The sequence below is a fragment of the Humulus lupulus genome, chromosome 3 (genome assembly GCF_963169125.1).
Source record: "Humulus lupulus chromosome 3, drHumLupu1.1, whole genome shotgun sequence".
NCBI lineage: Eukaryota > Viridiplantae > Streptophyta > Magnoliopsida > Rosales > Cannabaceae > Humulus > Humulus lupulus.
In genome coordinates this window covers 5,559,207-5,583,383 of record NC_084795.1, presented here as the reverse complement: position 1 = coordinate 5,583,383, position 24,177 = coordinate 5,559,207, and the positions used below count along the sequence as shown (strand labels likewise).

The following is a 24,177-nucleotide window of genomic DNA, read 5'->3' as shown; positions in this document are numbered from 1 at the left end:
AGGTAATAATATGTAGTTCTAATATATTCTCTCCTTAAAAAATTATATAATATATTAATTATGTGTTAATTAAAAAATAATTTAATATTATAATTTTTACAAATACAAAGTTTTGTAATGATTTTGTTTCTAACAAGACAACTTTTTTAATTTTACATTATTTTTAATTTTATTTGTTTTCACTTTGAGTTAAAAAAAATTAAAAATTGTGCTTAGTTTCCTTAAAAAAAAAAGAGAGTATCAATTTTTTTTTTTTTATAATAAGAGGTAAAATTTATCTTTAATTTACTAATATGAGTAATTTTGTACTAAAACCTTTTAAGAAGTATCTTATTTTTTTTTAAAAAAATTATGAGAGAGGATTTAAAAAAGAAATGTATACAGAAACTATCTTATTGTTGTTTTGGTATTTAATATTTCTTCATCTATATTATAAAAAGTGAGTTATTCACTACTTCTCTTCAAATAAGTAGAAGAATTAAATAAAGGTAAAGTGTCTAACACCATATGAGTTGACACCATATATTTGGTTAGCGATACTTCATAATACTTATTAAATTCAAATATGTGAGACCCGATATTGGATATCACCAATAACAATATACCACTTCTTTGTGGTGTTAGACAGTCTAAACAAAGAATGATCTCATTAATTACACTTGTCACTTACTAGTGCTTAAATGAAGCATGCTTGGATTAATTCATCATTAAACCTCCAAATTTAATTTAATCCCATTAATTAAACACATCGATCGTTAGCTCTTCTAGAATTACAAATTCAAATAGAGCTGTTATACTTGTACGAACACACATGGCGTGAGCTTGTAATTATGAATAGCAAGGAGTTTTTTTCAACAATGGCTTCTTTTTTTTTCTTTCTCTTGTTCATTAATCATCGAACCCAAACCATGCCACTTCGGCACTCCTACAACTGTGGACACAAGTAATAATACCAAAACATATATCATTATTATATGCAATAAACTACTAGACAATTTTCAGATTTCAAAACAAAAGTAACGCGACATTACTATGTATGTAATTAATAAATCCCTTAATATATGTACAAACCTCATACTTTTCTACAACTATTGAATTATTTAATCATGAATCATAAATAGACAAAAACAACAAAACAAGCAGATGGGAAACACAAAAATAAATTTGGACCCATCACTTGCTTACATGTACGTACCACAAATATGATTAATTATACTGTTGTATTCAAATTTGAGCTGAAATGTGAGTGTAGAATAGAATAGAATAGAATTTTTAGCCACTGAAATTAGGTGTAGTAGATGTACTACTGAGCCAATTTTCAGTCACAGCATTGGGTGATGGCGGCTGCTCTTGTTTTATATTCTTTAACAACCCAATTTCATCACACTCAGGCGAAGGTGGTGGTGGTAGTACAGTACTCATACTCAACTCAGAACCACCAACAACCTTAGTCTCAATTTTTCCATCTTCGATTCTCATCAGTCTCTCCAAAACTTCATCCATTGTAGGTCTCATTTCCTTATCTTGTTGCAAACACTCAAAAGCCAACTCTGCTACTGCAATTGTCATTGTTCTAACTCTTGTATCCGAGTCAAACCCAAGATCCTGATCAATCAGCTCATTGTATGCTTGTTTTTGAATCTTGCTTATTGCTAAGTTAGAGAGATTAATCTCATGCCTATGTCTTGTTATGTCAACCGCAGGCATGGATGATAGGAGCTCGACTAAAACTACTCCAAAGCTATAAACATCACTTTTACTGGTCAGTTGATAACATTGGTGATATTCTGGATCAACGTAGCCAGGGGTCCCTTGTGGAGCAGTTGAGACGTGAGTGACATCGCTGGGGAACAGCCGCGATAGGCCAAAATCTGCAACTTTAACACAAAAGTTGTTGTCGAGGAGGATGTTGTTGGTCTTGACATCGCGGTGGACTATGTCTGAAGCATGGAGGTAGGCCAGAGCACGGGCCGTTTCAATGGCAACGCTTAGACGGATTGGCCAGGTTAAGGGGCTGGTTTTGGCACGATCTCCGTGGAGATGATCTGCAACTGTGCCATTGGGGATGTACTCGTAGACTAGGAGGAGTTCTCGAGAGCGGCGTGAAGTGCAGCCATAGAGTGATACCAAATTTTTGTGGCGCAAGCCGGCGAGAATTTGGATCTCATTTATGAATTGTTCTAGTCTTTTATAGTTGTGTTCGTATAAACGCTTGACTGCTACTTCCCTCCCATCTTTGAGTTTGCCTATATTTGAAAATAAACAAATATAAGTCCATGTAATATATCTTTTAGGTTTTTTCTTTTTTGGTATATGTCCGAGTACAGATATTTAGGATTTTTTTCAGCTGCCGTCCTTATTCTTTACACCTTGTAACACTTAGGTCCCAAAAATTGATTTTGTATCAGTTAGGTCCCCAATATTTTCAAACTGTATCATTTAGGCCCTTAAATGCTATTTTTATTTATTTTTTCTTTCAAAATACATAAAAAAATATAAAAAAAAATTGTGAATCAATCTTAACAAAAAATTAGACCATTTAATTTATGATAATACCAAACATAACATTGAAAAAAATATATTTTCATGACATTTTTAAAATTATTTAATAGTTTCATAGATTAAATTAACTTTTCATTAAAATTAATACAAAATGACATTTTGGGACCTAAGTATTACAAATATAAAGAATGGAGACTGCAACTCAAAAAAAAAAAATTTATTATATATCGGATATAGATGAGTTATATTTAAAATACCTTATTTTTGTAATAAAAATTGTTATGGATTTATTTTAAAATGGAGCCAAGTAATAAATGTATAAAAAAAACCTTTAAAAATAATAAAAAAGTTGTAAAAACATAAAAGAAAAAATAGTTATTTTTTAAAATCTCTTTATTTAAAAAAAAAATGAAAATGTTTCTTACCATGGTATACAGTTCCAAAACCTCCATCTCCAAGTTCTCTGTCAGCATCGAAGTTATTAGTGGCTTCAGTGAGTTCTTTGTAGGAAAAGACAAGAACCCCCAGATAGCCACTAGCCCCCTCTGGATCCTCCATATTCATATTCATATTCGGATCATCGATGTTCCTTGAAGCAGCACGTTTTTGTTTCCTGCACCACATAATGATTGCCAAGCCCATCATAGCAAAAAGAACTACAAAACCTATCCCTGAAAAAAGAACGTTGTCAAATGTTAATGTACAGATGATTTGAGCTATTTTAAGGTGATGCATTGAGCTAAGAGATACAACATATAGGGCATTAAAGAAATTAGTTTGTAGAATTAATCACTGTAAGATGTAGTATAATATAATTTCCAAGCTTTGAGCTTAGATGATATGTTTCTAAAGCTACAAGAATCAGAAATTCTATTCAATAGGACTCTTACCTAGTCCTAGTCCCAGCTTTTGTTGCTTGCTTAGTCCTGAAACAACATTCATGAAGAAAAAAAACGTGTCAGTTAAGTTAATAAAGAAATAAATAAACAAGGGAGAGGCGTAGATGAATATTGAATTGGAATTTATAAAAAATAAAAATGGCCGGACTCATAAATGCATTGACTGACAAAAGTTTAATGAACTGCATATGACAGGTTGTTGTATGAATTGAGAAGAATAAATCAGAATGTATGTGTTGAAAGAGAACAAAAACACTTGTATCAGAGTACTGCGAGGGACGCCAACATTTGTGATTGTGTTTTAATCCGAATACCTTTCCGGGGAACAATACATTGAACTTGATTTACGTTGATATTGTCGCATTTCCCTCCTCTGGAGAGACATCCCAAACAAACAGGATTTGTTTGCACTTGAAAAGTGATATTAATTGAAGGTGGAGGTGGAGGTGGAGGTGGAATTGAATATGGAGGTCGAGGTGGAAGTGGAATTGAATATGGAGGTGGAGGTGGAAGTGGAAGTGGAAGTGGAAATGGTAGCATGATATTTTGACATTGTTGCTCGTATGGAAAACTCGTGTTTGGAGGATTGCAGTAGAAATCATAGTCTCCGCACTTGGTTTGATTATAATCTATCAGCGGAGAAGGTGTGTGATGACTGTGGCTGCAATTGTAAAGCTTTGATGATGTCTCATTTATTAATAAGAAGATCGATGAATTAGAAGAGCTGGGAAAAGAGAAATCATTGATCAATTTACAATAATCGGGGGAATTCAAGTAAGGCAGCGGTACTGTCTCATTGACGAAAATATAATCTGCCTGATTGATACTATCAATTTCATACCAGTGTCCTCCATCTTTGAATTGAATCTTCGACATATCTTCTGAACAGTCTACTGTGACCACCCCACATTCAGGGTTGCTCATATTGTTAAAAGGGAAATGAATCGGGCCAAGTTTTCCACAAGAGAATGGTTCACAACCTGAATGGTTTCTATATTCTTGAGCAGAGCTTGGAAGCACAAGACGAGTGAGAAGGAAGAAAGCAAGCAGAGGAATAGGAGCCATCTTCAACATCCCAAGGATTTAGATTTCTCATGCAAAACAGGAGAGAGGTTGGATTTGGAGGTTTGTTACTGTACTCCTTCCTCTTTGGGTAAGCCACAACATATAATTAAGGAGAAGCTTTTTTGCTTGACCTGGTATAGTTGACTTAGAAATTTGGACAAGAGAACAATTTTAAGAAAAATACGTTGAAAAAAGAAGCAAAACGGGTTACTCACTACGAACCTTCTCATACTCTGGGTTCCACAATCCTGTTGAGTATTCTACTACTCTAAGGACTTGACTGTTTGGTTTTTCAAAGTCTCTTCACTATGTTCATATGAACCCCCGCAATACGGCTAAGCAGATATTCTTTTTCCCAAAAAAAAAAAAATATCGTGAAACATGAACTCAGCATGGTTGATGGCTGTTTATGAGTAGTCTTTGACTGAGTAAACAGATGTATAGCAGAAAAAAATATATGGCTATAAGATGATTACACTATAACGCGTTTTTCACAGAGACTTACAAAATAGCACAAGTGGCCCACAAGACTTTGAATATGGCTTTTGGTGATAGATTGAAAGTAATGAATAGACAATGATGCATGAGAAAAAAAAAAAAACACTAGGACTAGTACACATGATGAGGTTTGTGGGTCATCATTAGGACAAAGAAAGATTTGTTTGTCATCAGCTAAAATTGCAGTAAAAATGGTAGACATTACATGTAAGTTTTTTTCTACAATAAAGGTTCAACACAAGAGAATCCGAACTGAGTGGTTGTTGTGATAGACCTATATATCAGTCTGACGTCATGACTGTTTCCCTGTCTTCCAAGTAATCTTTTATGACTTATAATTTGTATTCTATTCTTATATTCTTACATTTTTCTTATTTCTGGTAAAGAAATCTAAAGTTGGTGGTGACGTTTATCTCCAAAAATCAAAAGAAATACTGTGGAGATAGGGTGGTAGTAATTATTAGACTATTGTGTTCCACATGGAATAAGTGTGAGAATATTGAACCATTAATAAGAACATGTGTAACTCCACTAATCACCAATTGGTTTTTAGATGGAGCCTCGTGATTCTTGTCAGTAATAACTCCACTTGAGTTTTCCAAATTATCTTTTTGCTTTATGGCTTGTTAGGTTCAGGATTTCCTCTGTTTACTACATGGATATTGGAACAAACCAAACTGAAAAAAAAAAAAAAAAAATTCAAAAGTATAAATTAAGAGTGTGTTTGGTAGGAAGGAGAAGTGGAAGAAAATCCTATTATTGATCAATTGAAAATCCCTCCCTTCTCTCAACTACTTCCTCCTACCAAGTTAGAGAAGAAGGTTCTGGTTTTCAACTCTTCTCTCGTTCCTTTCATTTCCTCTCCCTAGTAATATATATCATTCCTTCCTATTTTATCACTTCCTACCAAACATGGCCTAATAGAAGGTGACATGATAATGTGGATAATAATGATCAAAGGGCTTATATTTATGTAATGCAAGAAGAAGTGAAGATTGGCGTGGCTTGAGCTGTATTCGAATGGAGAATCATTATCATAGCAGAAGTAGTGTTTAGGAACAACACAACTTGCATTGACAATAATCATATGAAAGATTGTTTTATTTTCTCGACAGGTAATTCTAAAGCCTTCGAGACCACAAAAGTCTGCTCATACAAAGTGACCATCTCTACAATTTTAGGCTTACATGCTTCGTCGGGTCTGCTGATGCTAATCCAAACATGGAAGAGTAACTCATGAATAATCAGCTTCTGCAGCCTCATTTGGGTGGTGTTGGTTGAAAGGAAGACACTACTAGAAACTCTAAATATATAAGTCATCGAACAATAACTAAAGGTAGTGGCTTTGAAATTTACAACAGGTGTTCTATTGTGCACTGATTTGAAATAATTGTTAATTCTGTCCAAGTATCATGAAAGAGCATTATAGAATAGTCAAATCCTTATGTCTAGTAAAGTGGAGCTATTTCCATAAACATTAATTAAATGTCGAGACTCATAATATAAAATCTATTTAGAATACTATTATTTCTCGTAATTAAATGCATGGATTAACATTAACAAATAAAGCCACGTGCATGTATGAAAGGAATGAGACACCTATATGAGTATTGAAGGACACCAACATTTGTAGTTGTGTTTCAATATAAATACCTTTTGACGGCCAAATACACTGAAAATGATTTTCGAAATTACTGTGGCATTTCCCTCCTTCATTGAAGTGACATCCAAAACAACCAGGCCTTATTTGCACTTCGATAGTGGAATGAAGATGAGGAGGATCAGAATTATAAGGTAGAGATGGAGGTGGAGATGGAGATGGAGATGGAGATGGAGGTGGAGGTGGAAGTGAAAATGGAAGAATTGGACATTGTTGTTTGATAGAAGCATTCATGTTTACAGCATTGCAAGAAAAATGATAGTCTCCGCACTTAGTTTGATTCGTCGCAGTGCAACTGCAATTGGTTGATGTCTCAGCTGTAATGTTATACTCATACCAAGTAGGGCTGGGAAGAGAGAATTTATTGATATAATCACAATGTTTGGAGGTATCCAAGGGAAACGGTGGTGCTGCACCCTTGACGACAATAGAAATTATAGAATCTGACCGAGACATGTTCTCGATTCTATACCAGTGTCCATCTTCTTTCAATCGTATCATCGGTTCATCTTCTGAACATTTGGCTGTGAGCACCCCACATTTGGGGTTCATCATATTGATAAAAGAGAACTGAGTCTTGTTATCATATCCACAAAGAAATGATGGGCATTTTGGTAGGGATTCTTCAGCGGAGCTTGGAAGCACAGAATTAGTGATGAGAAAGAAGAAAGCAAACAGAGGAATAGGAGCCATCTTCCACACCCCCAAGAATTTAGATTTCTAATGCAAAAACTGGAGAGGTTGGAGTTGGAGGTTTGTACTCCTTTTTGGCTAAGCCACAACATAATAAGGAGAGGCTTTTCTGTTTGACATTTTTTGTTGACGTGGAAATTTGGATGAGAGAATAGCTGCTTTAAGAAAATTACGTTGAAAAAAGAAGCAAAACGGGTTGCTCCCGACGAACCGTCCCGTACTCTGGGGTTCAAGTTCAACTATCCCCTGTTGGTTGAGTATTCAAAGTCTCTTCAATATGTTCATTTGAACCTCGAAAAACGTCCAAATAATTTTATATATATATTTAAAAAAAAATTAAAAATATTTCGTGGTCTTTGAACTCAGCATGGTTATTTATGAGTAGTCTTTGACTGAGTAAACAGACGTATAGCAGCAAAAAAAAAAAAAACAAACTGGTTGTATGTTGATAACGCTATTACACGTTTTCTCTCAGAGACTTAGAAAGCGGCATAAATGGCACGCAAGACTTTTGTAAGGCAAAAATTTCAAAATTTAAATATTGAAATTAATACCAAACAAAATTCACTTATGCCGAATTTAAAGCATAACAGTTTATTAATTTTAGACACATGAATAATCTCTTAATTACCATCTTTTTTGTTTAAATTTTTTTTTCATTCTAATTATGATGATATTAACTATTTGTTAAATGACTTAGCAAGTTTGTTATGCAGATTTCCATTAGTGTCTCTAATCTATATTAGTCGGATGCCCAATGTGGCTTCTCATTGATTAGTTGTGTATGCTCTTACGAGGGATAAATAGCTTGTGTGGATAGATGACATCCCATCTTTTCTTAGGGATGATTAGTTTTTCTAGGTTGTACAACATTTTGATCATTATCAATGAAGTTATCATTACACGAAAAAAAAACAATTATTTGTGTAATTTTAGGAAAATTTTGAGGAATTTGGAATCGCGAGTGCGCTCACTAAATTTGGTTGACTGAGAGCTGCCTACACACTACTACAATTTGGACATCAGTCATCGGCCATGAGAGGTTGGTTCCACTAAAACCGAGTTAACACATGTTCATAAGTCGGTTTATACATAACCGACTTATCATGTATGTTAAAGGTAAACATGGGAAGTCGGTTGCGCAGGAACCAACCTACCATGTGGACATGGTAGGCCGGTTCTGTGTGAACCGACCTCCCATACTTGAAGGATCAAATCACTTGTAGTTCTTATAGTTATTTTGGAAAATAAGTGGAAAAATTCCGATAAATGACCATTCATAGGAATTCATGGTATTTTTAGACATTTATAAAATCCCGTTACATAATCATATCATGAAATTATTTGTTGTTTTGAAAGTTAGAAAAAATTCCGAGATGAATGACCTTTTAAGGAATTTTAAGAGTTGTGTTTGATATTTGAGAACTTTGAAAATTTGTGGTATTTGTGACTGCACTTAGCTTTAGCGACTAAGTTGCCTACGTATCTTTTAAAGGAATTAAATCAAACATAATTAATTGATTTTTGTATCCTTAAGAATTTTGTGAAGAATTAACTCACTTTGAAATTCTCAGCATTTGAGGTGAGGGTTTGAGGTGAATGATCTCGTTTGGAAAGTTTGAGGTTAATGAAAACATTGAGGAACTTGTGGAGTTTGTGCCTACACCTAACTTTAGCAATTAAGTTGCCTACGTATCATTTGGAGAAATCAAGTCAAACAAAGTTTAGAGTTTTTGAGAGAGTTTCTCCTTTCTCTTTTTTTTCTTCCCCTTGTCTGATTTTCTTTTGCCCTTTTATAGACTCTATTTTACAATAAATTGATGAGAGAATGAAGGAAGTGGAGTAGAGGGGAGTGGTGAGTGATGAGAGGTTATTGGTTAGTAGATAGGAAAGTTGAGATATTATTATTATTATTATTATTATTATTATTTTTTTTTTGAACTCTTCTTTTTCAATCTTCTTTTTATTTTATTTTTCAAATAAAGAAAAAAAAAAGCGGTTCAACAACTTTGAATATAGCTTTCGGTGTTAGATTGAGAGTTATGAATGGACAATGATGCATGAGAAAAAAAAAACAAAATGTACAAAGAATAGTAAACGTAATGAAGTTTGTGGGGTCATCAGGACAAGAATTTGTCATCAACTAGAAATGGTCGACAATATGAAAGGTTTTACTAAAGCAATCAAGGAAGAATTGGCTAGCGCCAATTACGATTGTCAAGCCTTAGGTTGGTATTCACTGGATTGTTCCTAATGGCCAATGCACCACAAGTGTTTTCCTTGTAATAAAATTTAACATCGGTGGTGGTGTTTTTCCTGGAAAAAGTCGAAATCTTTTTGCTTTATGGTTTGTTAGATCCATGGAGTTTAGAACATAAGAGTGTTTGTTAGGAGGGAGAGGTGGAAGTAAGAAGAGAGATAAGGTGATTATAGTCAATATTCCCCCTCAAGTTATTCCATGTTAATATGGTTCAATATTCTTACACTTATTCCATGTGGGACACTATAGTCTAATATTCCCCCTCAAGTTGGTGGCGATTTTTCGCTCACCAATCTTGAATATCTCTTTTTCCAGCTCGCTTATCTCGAGCGGCTTGGCTCACTTTTTGGATCGGTGTGGATCGAATGCTCACTAAGGAATTGGCTCTTGATAGCATGACAAGAATCATGAGCCTCCATCTAAAAACCATTGGTTTTTAGTGGAGTTACACATGTTTTTATTAATGGTTCAATGTTCTTACACTTATTCCATGTGGGACACCATAGTCTAATACCCTCCTACAAGCAAGAATTTTCTCTCCTTCCTTTCATAACAAAGGAAAAAGTATTCATCTTCCTCTCCCTAGTAATATATATCTTATTCCTTCCTACCAAACATAGCCTAAAAGAAGGTGACAAGAAAATGATCATGGATGATGATCAAATGGCTTATATCTATATAATGCATATGTATACGTATTGAAACTATTGAGAATGAATGATTTATAAAAGGACTTACCATTAACGACACCAACACTGCAATACGAGTGACGAGGTTCATCAGGAGAACAAAAGCATAGACTTTGATTATTTTGAAATCCACATCGACCATCTATTGCTTTGCAATTAACACAAGTATCTCCATACGAGTCATGCCATACTATACTAAAACCACTCATCAATAATTCAGTGTAGTTTACAGTGCGTATGGTTCGATTGAACTGCCAATTTCCCTCCAAATCAACTGGAACAGCAACTTGAGACTTACAGGACAAATCTGAGTATGAAATGTCACGGTTTCTTTTGAAGTTATGGTCTGGGAATAAAGCAACAAATGAGTGCCGAGAAGAATTGGAGACACAAGCAACCGAGGCTGTTTCAAAAGGAGGAGAAAACGATTGGTTGCACATGTAGAAGAATTGAAGATTGGCGAGGCTCGAGCTGTAATCGAATGGAGAATTATCGTCAAAGCTGAAGTAGTGTTTAGGAACAGCACAACTTGCATTGACAACATCCAAATCAACCAGCCGAACTGTTTGGTTTTCATATGAAATATTCTTGACGATGTAGGGGCCTCTAGAGGTCATGAAGATTGTTTTATTTTCTCGACAGGTGATTCTAAAGCCTTCGAGACCACAAAAGTCTGCTCCGGCGCCTTCAACATAAAAAGGGTAGCTTATATTGAGACCATCTCCACAGTTTTTAGGCTGACATGCTTCATATCTCGGGTCTGCTAGCAAGCTGTTGAAGTGGATACTCATCCAAACATGGAAGAGTAACTCGTGAATAATCAACTTCTGCAGCCTCATTTTGGGTGATGTTGGTTGAAGGGAAGACAGTACTAGAAAATCTAAATATATAGGTCATTGAACAACAACTAAAGGTGGTGGCTTTGTCTTCTTGAATCATTCAAATTCATACATAGTTATTCTATTGTGCACTGATTTGACTTGCTATTAGTTGTTTTGCATAAAAATATAAAGCCAAATAATTGTTAATTCTCTTCAAGTAACATCAAAGAGCATTATAGAATAGTCAAATCCTCAAGTCTTATAAAGTAGAGCCATTTAAATAATGATAATAATAAATAATTTCCTGATTCCTGTCCTCTCATATGAACAAACAGTAAGGACAAAACGATTTTTTATATTATCAGACTAAAACAGTTCAAATAACATGAAATTTTAATTGGTGGTGATATTTGAAGAACCTCTGTTCGTCAAAATCTATGAGTATATTCAAGGAAGTTTATTTCACAAATCCCAATGATTAACAATAAACTTTGTACATATTATTACCATTGGCATGGAACTATGGGGAGCTAATTTGGAATTAAAATAAGAAAAGAAAGAAAACTCTGTACTATTGTTGGCCACTTGTAATAAAGTATACTAATCATGATAAGTCTCTCTGGCTTTATCTAGTCTGAGGAGTTTTAGTGGGACTCTGAAGCTTCAAGTAAAAGCATCTTAAACTCAATGTATAAAACCAAATTCTACAACCTTAATATATCTGAGAGCTTTACATGAGTAAAAAAAGAATCTTTCTTTGAGCCAAAAATGAATTGGGACTAGATGATAAATTTCTTTTGTCCTTTTTTTTCAAGGCAGAAAAAGCTTGGTTTTTTAAGTGTCAGGACATTGTCAATGTTTGTAGACATGTATGTACACCATGTCTTTCGTCCATTTTTGACCTTTAATAACATCTAAATAAAAAACTTTAATTCTTTTAAGTCCATTTCTTAAAAAGAAACAAGTTATTTTTGTTTTCTCACTAACTAACTACTAAAAAAGTTTTCACGAGTAGAAAAGATAACAGTTAATAAATCTTTTTTACACAGCCGTCTAAAGGTTTTGTAGTACCCAGATACGTTCCTACCACTTCATTGCTTTATGTAAGTTGGTCTTATATAAAACATTGGAAAAGTCAAGTCAACAGATACAAGGAATGAGATGACTTAAGAATCTAGAAGTTGATAGTTCACCAAATAATTTTGCAGGCCTTAGAAACAGTCCAAAAATAATAAGGCTGCAGATGTTGTACTTTCAAGTATAGATGACCAAAGTGTTGTTACTGACAAGTACAAATTAGCAGAAACATTGACTATCTCTTCCTTTCTCTCTATAAACTCCAAGAGTTATAATAATAATTCATGGCCTCAGTAAGAAAAAAACTATGGTGACCCAAAAATCCTACCGAGCTAGGACTAAAATATAGAGGGGCCAGAAAAAAATTTATAACAAAGATTATACTAATATATATACAAAATATATAAATGTATACTTTTTTTTTTTGAATTTTAGAGCGGGCAATATATATTTAGTATAATTCTCATATAGAGGTTTCACTTTAAGCCCTACCGGTGGGGCTCTTAGTGTTCTCGACCTGTGAACAGTTTTCGGCACGATTTTTTTATGGCCGTGTATATTATAGTTGTTTAGAGCATCATGCAAATTTTTAGAAAATTCCAAATAGTTTACAGTACCGAAAACTAGTTTAAAAAATATTATTTTCCATGCGCATAAAAAAAATTAGTCACACACATGTAACAACATATTTGAACTTAGTTTTCGGTATTATAAACTATACGAAATTTTCTGAAAATTTGCAGAATGCTCTAAATAGATACAATATAGACGGTCATAAAAAAAATCGCACCGAAAAATGTTCACGGATCGAGAGCACTGAAAGTCCTACCAGTAGGACTTAAAATTAAGACCTTATAAGAAAATTATCTTATATATTTATAGATATATAAATTAATAAATTATTTCAAAAAAATATAGTAGAAAAATATAGATTGAAAAATTGAGGGTCTTGGCCACCCAGTCTCCCTAACACTGTCATTGACTATGGTATTCGTTGAACATTTGGTACTAAACTTCTGCCCTTCTTGTGAGACTTGTTTATTTATTTACACTAACTACTAATTAATTCATGGATCTAAGAAGAGAAGCATAAGTAATGCTTCAAATAATTGCGGACTAAACATTTTATTAAGCACTATTTATTGGACCATATTACTTTCTGGTGGGCTTATCTTCAGGCCCATCAAGTACATAGGCTGTCAGGGTAATGGGATAGTCCAATATCACAAGTAAAAGTTAACAAGTGTTAAATTGATTGATAGGTGTGTGAAAGTCTTGACGTGAAATACTTGAACAGTGTATGAAAAGCTCATGGATCTATTTTTCTTTTGCCCCTAAGATAAAACATTTGTTTGGATAATTTTTTGTTCTGTGATTAAGTCATATAAATATTTTATATATATATATATACGTCATTCAAGTAATTTTTCTCCGGTCAATTGGAATATTTCAAAGCTAATGCCATCTTAAAAAAATAAACAAGAAATTCATATGTAGTAGTACTCTCCCTACTTATCTTATTCTAATATATTTTCTATTATGTAATACTATTACTAAACATTGCTTTGTTGGACGTGTCACATATAATTATATTAAAAAAAATATTAAATACTCATCTGGTACATTGTGTTTTACTAAAATACACACTTGTGACATATATTTATAATAATGATCTTTGGTATCCTCCACGAAAATCCGATTAATTCAAATTTTAAATATAACTATGTTATCCATAATTTCAATAATTTATTTGATTTTTTTTTGTTTTTATTATTTTAAAATGATTTAAAAATATTTTCTGAATTAATAAGACAAAAAAATATTTTTATAAATTAATCAATTAAAAATAAAAAAAATTAAATCTAACCCCTAAACTTAAACTCAAAAATTAAAATCAACACCTAAACTTAAAAGTCAAAATTTAAACAGAATTCAATGAAAATAGTTTAATTGAAGCTTTAAAAATTTATTAGGTTTTTAGTTTACTTTAATTTATTTAAAATATTTGGAAAAAAATATTTATGTTTATTTAACCAATTAAAATAGTTTTATCAAATATTTTTATTTTTAATTACTTTTTCATTGATTAATTTATAAAACATTTTTTAGTTGTATTAATTCAAAAAATATTTTTTAATTTTTTTTAAAAGAACAAAAACAAAAGAAGACCAAATAAATCATTAAAATGAGGGGTAATATGGTCATATTTGAAATTTGAGTTGATTAGATTCTAAGGGAAGGTACCAAACTAGTACCAATTGCAAATACAAAATACTAAATGATCATTATTATAAACATAGGTACCAAGTGAGTATTTCGATAAAACACAAAATAACAAATGAGTGCTTACCTAATTATAAATAACAATAACATCACACCCCATGTTGTAATAAGTTTATAATTTTTTAAATATTATATTAAAAAATTAATTTTAGGAAGTACATTACAAAACATATACAACATTAAAATTTAAAATAATAATTTATTATTTTGAATTCTCAATAAATTTTTAAAATAAAATCCATTCCTAAAAATAAAATTAATTTGATACTACCAATACTATGTCTATAACAAAAAATTGTGGACCTAAAGGATATACATGCACGGAACTTTAAAAAATAAATCTTTTCTTTTTTCTTTTATTTCTTTTAGGTTGCAGCCACTTTTGACCAGAGACACATCACACATACTTCATTATTATTATTATTATTGAGAAAACACATGCTTCATTAATTGAACTAAGAAAAATAATTTTTCTAATTAAATTTTTAAATAGATCATATAGTTCACGGAATAATATTACGTGAATGTAATAAACAATCATTATTGTCCACAATCAATCATGATCCACCTTTATTTTTCTATTAACCCGACACATTATTTTGGTTTAACTTATTCATGTTAATTAACTTTTCTTTTTTGAATTAAATACTTCGTGACATCCTCTAAAAAAGTCACATCCGAAACATTTAACCCTTTTAATTTAAATTCCTCTGTCCCTACTTATCTCAATCTTATATATTTTCTATTATGTAATACTAATACTATTACTAAACATTGCCCCTTTGGACGTGTCACAATCCAACTTTCAACTAATTATAAAATTATATGTATAAATTAATATTGCATTATTATAGAAAGCCCTACTGCAAGACTATTACATTTTTTTAATAATAATAATAATAATAATAATCAAATTAATCATAATATACGTTGAATAAAATCAAGCCGCATATTTGTTCCTTACAATGTCATAATTTCATCACTAATGGCAGATAAAATCTGGAATTATCTAATAATATCCATATCGTGAAGAAAACGACATCTAATTAAATGATTAATATTTTTACCGTTTCACTGTTGTTTTAGGTTTAAGTCTAATTATTATCAACCTGCCCAGCTAATAACACATCACATCGATGAATGAAACACTGTTTTCTATCAATTAATACTGAATAATTATCCTTTTTGCCAGTCATAAATTCACATGTCAACTCAAGGACTCCCAAATATTTTAACAAGGGATTTCATTAAATTTAAGTAGTGACAACTACTGCACTTGTTGAAAAAACCAATAAATATCGTTATCCTTATCATTGGTGATAAATGATATTTTTATAGGAATTCAATATGGATTCCAACACTTCTGTAAGATGAGTTGTATTTTTAACTTACAATATTATACTTGTAGACAAGTATGTAGATGTCATGTAAATAAAAACGTAACAAAATTTCATTAGTTGTTATCTTTTAGTAAAATGAGAAAAGAAATAAAAATTAATATAAATAAAAAAATTATTAATTTTTTTTAATTTTATATAAAAATAATATATTTTTTTATTTTTTAAATAAAATAATTATTCTACTAAAATAGGAGATAAACTATTTCATTAGAATAACGTTACAATATTCTAAAATATAACCTAACAAAAAATAATTTTATTTTTTATTTTTTTTCGATTACCCGGAATAAGACGTAACCTTAATTTTATTAAGAGCTACGATATAAAAAGCTCATAATACGAGTTCCTATGTATGTGATTTTGTGATGGTTCCAAGGTGTTTTCGAGCTTGTTATGTCACATCATCACAATAGTGTTGGTTTATGACTCAAAGTATTGCGTAACCCATCACTTTTAGGCAATGTTGGGTTATGGAATTGATTAATCGTACATATATACGAACCAAGTGTCACATAAACGGCGCAATCAGGCAAGAATAGAAGAAATAATCCAACTTTGAATCATAATCTTCTCGTGCTAATCATCACAAGAGTACCCACTAGCACATGTCCAAACACGAACTGCCTAATAGCTCTGAGGTGGCCCTATTTGCTTGGCCCTATAGTGGTGCTCGAGATAAAATGTATCAATATCCCCTTATAGCTGTATAGAAGTATACACATACACGTGTACTGATAAGATAGGGAATACTGAGGATTTAGTCCAGATCAAGACTTTTCACTATAAGGATCCCCCCAACAAGTGGGAGTAGCTAGTTTGTGTGGTAGTAGTGAAACCAATGTCCATTTAATTTCTAGCAAGGATATATGTATATGATATATATACGTGGGGCATATTTCATTTTAGACTTTGGAGAATTGCCAAAGGGTATTAGTATTGACCAATACTACACCGAGGTGATATATTTATATTAGAATGATATTGATACAATCTAATATCGGGTTTCAAATTTTAATTTAATAAGTATTATCTAAGGGAGTGTTTGATATGAGGATTGGGTTTAGGGGTAGAATTAGAGGGGTTTAGATTAAGGGAATGTGAAATTCTAGTATTTAAAATGGTTAAAATTACTCTTAAATTAAGCAAAAAATAGGACCCACTTGAAAATACAAATCCCCAACCATTAAAAATAAATTTAATAAACATGAATTAATTTGACATTCTCATTCCCACCAAACTAAACCCACCTACCAAACACTCCTAATATCACTTATAGTTGTGTCACATATGGTGTTGTACTACCGCCAAATAATTGTGGGATGAAATGGTACTCAGGAGACAAAATAAGAAACTTACTAGGTAACAATTTTGACACATTAATTGGTGTGTGCATGAGTTAGTAGTTTGCAATATTGAGGAAACTATTCAACGTTATCTAATAATGGGACTTAACTCAAGTCACAAATATAATTTTTCGGTCAAATATGGCAGGCATGCAAAAGAAATTGTATAACTAAAAATAGATAATGAGCAAAAAGAGGACTAGCGAACGAGTGGTTCAGAAAACTAACCCGACGGCGGAAAACACTTCAAGGCGTGAGGCCTATCAGGGCAGAAGCACCAGAAATGATAGGACGGCACCATAAATCCACACTTGCCCCCACTGCTCTCGCATAAGCCACAGTCACTGGCCAACCATGTAAGCATGAACCCTCTCCTCAACACCTCTCTCATCAACATTCCTTCGTTCTCACCGCTACCTCCCATATACACATCCACCGCCGTCGTATTGGCCACCACCACATCTCCAATCGGACCGCACATTCTCGACGCCTGATCCAATTGATCTCTGTCGCTCTCATAAATAGCCAACACCGAATTCGTCTGGTTTTCCTCATAGCAACCGATCTTGTACTTCAGAAGAGGATTGGTCCTCCCAACCGAAGAAGAAACTCGGCAATTATACAGCAAAACTACACTATTTTGACCCTCGGCGATCTTGAAATCAGAGGAGAGAGTTAAATTCGGTACAGGAGTGATGCAACCGTTTTCTTCAGGATCCAGCAACGCAGCGTTCGAGACGATAACAGATCGGTTATGGTAGAAGATTTCTCGAACGACGTAGTTTTGGCCGGAGAGGTTGAGAATGGAGCGGCCATTTGGGTCACAGGAGAGGCTGAAGCCTGGGTAGCCGCAGTAAGACTCTTGCTGGCCCTGAATGAAGAAAGGGAAGCTTATTGTTTGGTTTCCACAATTTTGGGGGACTATGCAGGCCTCGTATTGGGGGTCGTCGGCGGCATCAGCTGAGTCAAAATTATCGGAAATGAAATTGAAAGCCAGAAGAACGAACAAGAAAAAGAACTTTTTCATTGGGAAAGATTGAAACTTGTGGTGGAAGAATCAGTGAAACGAAGATGATATACGGCATTAACAAGAGTCATATAGTGGGGTGAGTGTTGAATCGGGGTTTTGACTTTGGGCAGAGATATTGCTTGGTTTGGAGTCTTCGGTTTGATTGTGGTACCTTCGACTCTGAAGTTGGGTTATGTACTGTATCTGCCTTAGACTTAGACTTAGACTATTTAACCTATATATAGTGTGTGAAACCATATGCAATTTGCACTATCTGCAAAAATGGAAAATGGGTCCATTTTCTATTTTTTTTTTATATATAACTCTAAAATAAAAGTAAAATTAATTTAATTAGTCCTCCAACTTGACCGATAACCAATATTCAACTTTTTCCTTCTGGAAAAAAAATAATAAAAAAACAATCAAATGCAACCTTCTTCCTCTCTTCCTTGTTGTACTGATCTTGAGACAATGAATCTAAACATATTGATCACCTTAAAAAAAAAAAAACCCTTTAAACGTTATTTTGTTTAGTTTTAAATTTCATTTTTGTGATTAATTATGATATTCTTAACCGTGTTGGAACAGCGGTTTAAGTAGTTCTTGTTTTGGTAAGTAATTCAAGGCTGCGGTCAATGAAAAAGCTGTATGGAGATTAGGACTTGTGCAATATAATACGACCTTTATAGATACGTATATAGAAAAGTAGTATATAAAAAGGGAAACTTTTTCAGAGAAAAGATTCTTTTCTCTAAAGCTTTTTTACTTTCAAATCTATAACCATTAACCCTCAAATCTATAAGATTAATTATTAATTATTTGAGAGTACTTTCTTTTTGGTTGGAATAGAAAGGGGAAGAGGTGCTAATAGTCTGACTCCTCTGTCTAATAGCGGTGTTCGTTGTTCGTTCGTGGTGCGGTTTTTCTCACATTTTTTGAACCGTACCATATATGCGGTTTGAACAATTTTTTAAATTATAACCCGCATCGTTAAATTACACTACAAAAATGCGGTGTGGTGCGGTGCGATTTTGACAGTTTATACCTATCGCCAAATAATTTAACAATTAAATATTATAATTAAGAAATATTTATAATAAATCTCCTAGTCATAGAGTGTTTAACAAAATAATTAAATGTACAACAAACTAATAAACTTTAAGCAAAATAATACAAATATAATAAACTAATAACAAATAAAATAAATAATGTAATATAAATGTAAATATTATTTTAATTAAGGAGGAATATCTTTAAATTGAAGTATAATATGTATTAGCATCTTATGAAACATTATATTTATTTCTAGATATTGTGTATATTATATTATACTATATAAATATTTATGCATTAACTTTAAATGTAATAAAATTGAAAAAAAAATAATATAAAAAAGTTAATATATATAATGATGCGTTGCGGTGTGGTTTGAACCGTATTTATAAAATTTAAAACGCAAACCGCACCGCATCGCGCGGTTTGGCAAAAATACAAACTGCAACCACACCGCGAAGGGTTCTAAACCACAAATTGCGGTGCGGTGTGGGTGGTTTTATGAACACCCCTAGTTTCTACCGTAAGAGCTCCAATCTCGCTCAGCAATATTCACAAAGACCCCATTCGATGAGGTGCGGAACTACGATGGAGTGCGTTATTTGACCTCCACCAGTCAATTAGTGCTAAAATGAACTTGAGGTAGAGAGCAAGGGTGATTGGACTGGATCATAGAATGCTTACATTTAAAATTCTTTGGACTGTCGTTACACACTATCAGTGGGAGTCACCCGAAATTGAATCCCTAACCTCTACGACCTCGAACATACCACTTTACTACTAGGCCACTTGGTTGGTGGTATATTAATTAGAATAATGTGAAAAGCACTACTTCATTGGGTATTTCTACATTTGAAATAACAGGTTTTTGTTGCTTTGTAGTGCTTAACATCATGTGGTATTTGACTTTAGAATAGGAAAAAACTATGGAGTTATGGGTAATCTTACGTAGTTAAATATAAGTAACATGGAATGAAATTAACACTATATTTGACAAATTCATCACTCTTATAATAGGACAAAAAAAGTAGAGTTTCTAAAATTTGACATTGGATGAATGATTATGGGAAGAGAATAATGGTTCTATGGTTATAAAAGATTTATCATTCATTTTCTAAAAATACAAAAACAAACAATGTGTGATGGGGGAAAAGAGAAAATTCCATATGAAATTGTAATCATGATAAGGTTCACTTGATAAAAAGACAAAACAATTGACTCAATGGCTGAGTCATTCCATTAATTCCTTGAAACCAAACTTATTCATCTCTTTGTAATTTTACTGTATTAAATAGTACTTTTGAATCAGGTTAAAAGTGCAATCAATTCATTACCCAACTTGTCTCAATAAAGAAAAAGGGAGAAGAACCCACTTGCAGTTGGTCCATCCATCAACTAGGTTTGATGGAAATATATATTTAATGGCTAAGAAGAAATGGTCATCACTCATGACCCTTTTTTCTATATAAATATATATACACAAAATGTGTCAAAGTTCAAGATAATCAAACCCTTTAAAGGGTAGTGATTTCAAACCGACCACTACGACATTCTGGTCACTGCAAATTTCTACATCTTCCTCCTAATTATTGCAAGTCCTAAAAGTGAGGGTTTGAAGCTCTAATCCATATTTTCAAAGCCTGCCTTTCAAATTGAGAATCTTAGCCCTTTAAAAAGGCCAGAAATGAATTACCTAAGCCACACAGAAGATTTCATATAAAGGAGAGTTTGGCAAGTCTTTGCATGTCCATTCAGAAGGAAGTTTCTTCTTTGACCATGAACATGGACCATTTTAATTGGTTCTGTTCGTTAAGGTCAAAAAGGTTGAATTTTGCTACAGCAAGTTCTACTTATTGAAAAAAGTTAATATATATAATTTGTTTTATATGTAAATCTTAATGTATAATGATGCAGAGAGCTTAAGTTTCAACCCTGCCTGTTTTTATGAAGAAATCAGCTAACCCAGGTAAAGTTATTCCCATCTTGTTAATGTTTTCTTTATAAACTGGTTAGTAATTGCAAGAGTTTCAGCTCCATGGCTAAGATTAAAAGGATAAAGATTTATGTACTTATATGAATCTTAACTTTTCAAATTTGAAGGGGATTTTCTTGCAAACTATGTAGTTTCGTGACAAATGAAAATGTGGCTAAAGTAATATGCATCAGAAAAGAGACTCATGAATACATACCTGAGTTGCTTGATTTTGAGAAGCACACAAATTCTTCAGAAGTTGTGTTGAACCCACACTGCCCAGAATATTCAAGGCACTCCCAACAAGCTCCTTGGCCATATTCAGCTCTGTACTCCAAATCAAAACCTTTGCTCAAAGCATCTTTTGCCGTCAACCGATTAATTTGCAAATCTGTGTAGTATTTTTGCAGAAGTGGAATGCTGATCGTACCATTACATAACAGCTTTTCATAACCCGAAGGATCCATTAGGTAATAACCTGGTTCAGCTTTACTGGTGCATCTGAGCTCAGGTAACGTTGTATTTGGAATCCCAGTTGAGCAATTGTACACATAAGTCAACCTGGCATTATTTGAAGCACATTTAAAAGGACTGTTCTCAAGGGCCTTAGCTGAGATGTTAACAACTCTGTCAGGACAACCATCATCCACCATATCTGCATCAACAACTGTAATAGTTTCGTCCCGTTCACCCAATATGTAAAACTTTCTGGACAGAATCTCTATTTCAGGGTAGGTGTTATGATGGCACTCTAGCTTGAATCCTGGGCGGCCACAGTCTTGATTTCGTTCACCTCCCCAGTAAGGGTATCCAAAAGATGCATAACCACACTTGAACAGGCGGCTACAAGCTTCAAACTTTGCCTCATCTTCGACAGTTTTGTAAGGGGTTGGTACTCCCACGGATACAGTTACTATGGTGAAGAAGATTAAAGAAGAAGCATGGAGTAAAGGGTACATCGGAAAAGTTTGGTGTAAGAAAAACAAAATGGTACTCTCACACAAAAATAACTAAACCAAAAATTTAGAGAACAATGAAGAAGACAGTTGGGTTTGAAAAATAAAGTGCTGGTTTAATCAAGTAAGGGTAACTAGGCCATATTTTTCCTTACAAAGTCTAATATTTCATTATTCACTGTCTCTTTCCTAGACACATTCAAACTGTTGACTATAAGGAAATTTCTTATACCAGCATATCACGTTTTGGACTAAATTTGTTTGTATTAACTACAAGCATTATCTAAAGAATTTGGTAATAGAGAAATGCTAGGAGGCACTATTAGCCAACACTACACGGAGGTGATATTGGTGAAATTCAATATTGGGTTTCACACATTGGACTTTAATAAATATTATGGAATGGCACCTTAAAGTGTCAAATTGCAACCCTCTTGATTATATGGTAAGTTAAGTTTTCCAACATTTATGATGTGGCACGTGATTGATGATGGTGTTAATACAACTTAGTAAGTTAAAATATGTCAAATTATATTTTAAATTGAGTTTATATCATTTTGTACCTTATATTTTGGTTCATTGCCCATTTTGGACTCTACATATTTAAAAATTTCATTTTGGACCTCCCCAATAAGGGTATTAAAGAGATACATTACCACACTTGAACAGGTATTAAAGAGATACATTACCACACTTGAACAGGTGCCTGTAAGCTTCAAACTTTGCCTAATCTTCGACAGTTTTGAAAGGGGTAGATACTCCCATGGATACAATTACTATGGTGATGAAGATTAAAGAAGAATGATGGAGTAAAGGGTACATAGGAAAGTTTGGCTTTGGTATAAGAAATACAAAATGGTACTCACACAAATGTAACTATACCAAAAATTTGGAGAACAATATATTAGAAATGAAGTTTTCTTTAAAAAATATGAAAAATATATACTCTTAATTTCTGAGTTACTCCCTTTAGAGTTACATTTCTATAGGCTATAGCTGTCTTAATTTGTAATAGATAGATAAGATTGTTTAGTTTGAAAAAATGAAGTAATTTTCTTTACTTGGAATAATCTTTCATAATTCACTTATCATTTTTTTTGACACATTCAATTGTTGACTATAAAGAAATTTCATATACCCGCATAGCACGCTTTCCTTCAACTAATGGATGGAAGTGGAATTTTCGGATTTTTTTTTTTTAAATCTTACTTAAAAAAAAAGAAAAAAAAAAGGAAAATAGCACTTGGGAATGCCAAGTTTTACTAGTTGTATTACTTACGTAACGCCCTACTACTTTAGAGTCGTTACAATGTGGTTTTAAAATATGTATTTGAATAATCGAGGTGTTAGACCCAAAAGTGTGATTAAATTAAAGTGTAAGTCCCAAATTTCGTAATAAGGCCGAGGCTAGGATGACAAATCTTATAATTATATGATTATGTGATATTTATGTGTATTATTATGTGATTATGTGAGTTATATTATAATATGACTAGATATGCATGTTTAGATGTATTAAATATGCATGTGGGCTCATTTCTATTCAATTGAGCAATTTTCATATTTTGGCCATTTTTGGTATATTTGGCATATATGTGGTATGTGTGTGGTGCTTCATTATTATTTGGTTGTGCTAGGGTTACACATCACGAAACAATCCTAGGAGGCAAGCTAGTGGGAAAGTCACAACGGGATTCATACTAGACTCGGAGTGAGTCAAAAGGTATTTAGTACATTACAGGGGTATTGGGTAATGAGAATAAATATTTGTTGATAAATTGGGAGATAGTGAGATCAGGGGGAAATTCTGATAGTTTTGACTATTTTACCCCATGGGCATTTTTGGGAACCCGAGCATTGGGATTTGCTTGAGATTACTTATGCTTGAAGTAACCTGTTAGAAACATAAAAAGAACGTTCTCTCTCTTTCTTTCGCTCCATTTTTTACACCGTTAGCATTATCGACGGAAACTTGAGTTTTAGGACTCGGATTCAAG

The 24,177-nt window shown here is 32.9% G+C and overlaps 1 protein-coding gene and 1 long non-coding RNA gene across 7 annotated transcripts; one reads left to right on the top strand and one right to left on the bottom strand.

Annotated features, from left to right (window-relative positions):
• Positions 1–1,003: 1,003 nt before the first annotated feature.
• On the bottom strand, positions 1,004–22,312 carry LOC133821904 (LEAF RUST 10 DISEASE-RESISTANCE LOCUS RECEPTOR-LIKE PROTEIN KINASE-like 1.1). Of its 6 annotated transcripts, XM_062254078.1 has the most exons (5): positions 4,243–4,674; positions 3,716–4,125; positions 3,393–3,428; positions 2,928–3,173; positions 1,004–2,246 (listed from the first exon to the last, which is right to left on the bottom strand). In XM_062254078.1, exons 1-5 carry the CDS (start codon positions 4,473–4,475, stop codon positions 1,273–1,275), a joined length of 1,899 nt encoding a protein of 632 aa, XP_062110062.1. In that variant the 5' UTR covers positions 4,476–4,674; the 3' UTR covers positions 1,004–1,272. The 6 variants fall into 6 exon arrangements, with proteins under 6 accessions (XP_062110062.1, XP_062110060.1, XP_062110057.1 ...); XM_062254076.1 differs by lacking the exons at positions 3,716–4,125; positions 4,243–4,674 and adding an exon at positions 21,442–22,312; XM_062254073.1 differs by lacking the exons at positions 3,716–4,125; positions 4,243–4,674 and adding an exon at positions 17,419–18,408.
• On the top strand, positions 20,205–22,721 carry LOC133821910 (uncharacterized). Its single transcript, XR_009887779.1, has 2 exons — positions 20,205–21,218; positions 21,353–22,721. It is a non-coding gene; the product is annotated as an uncharacterized LOC133821910 (long non-coding RNA).
• Positions 22,722–24,177: the final 1,456 nt, after the last annotated feature.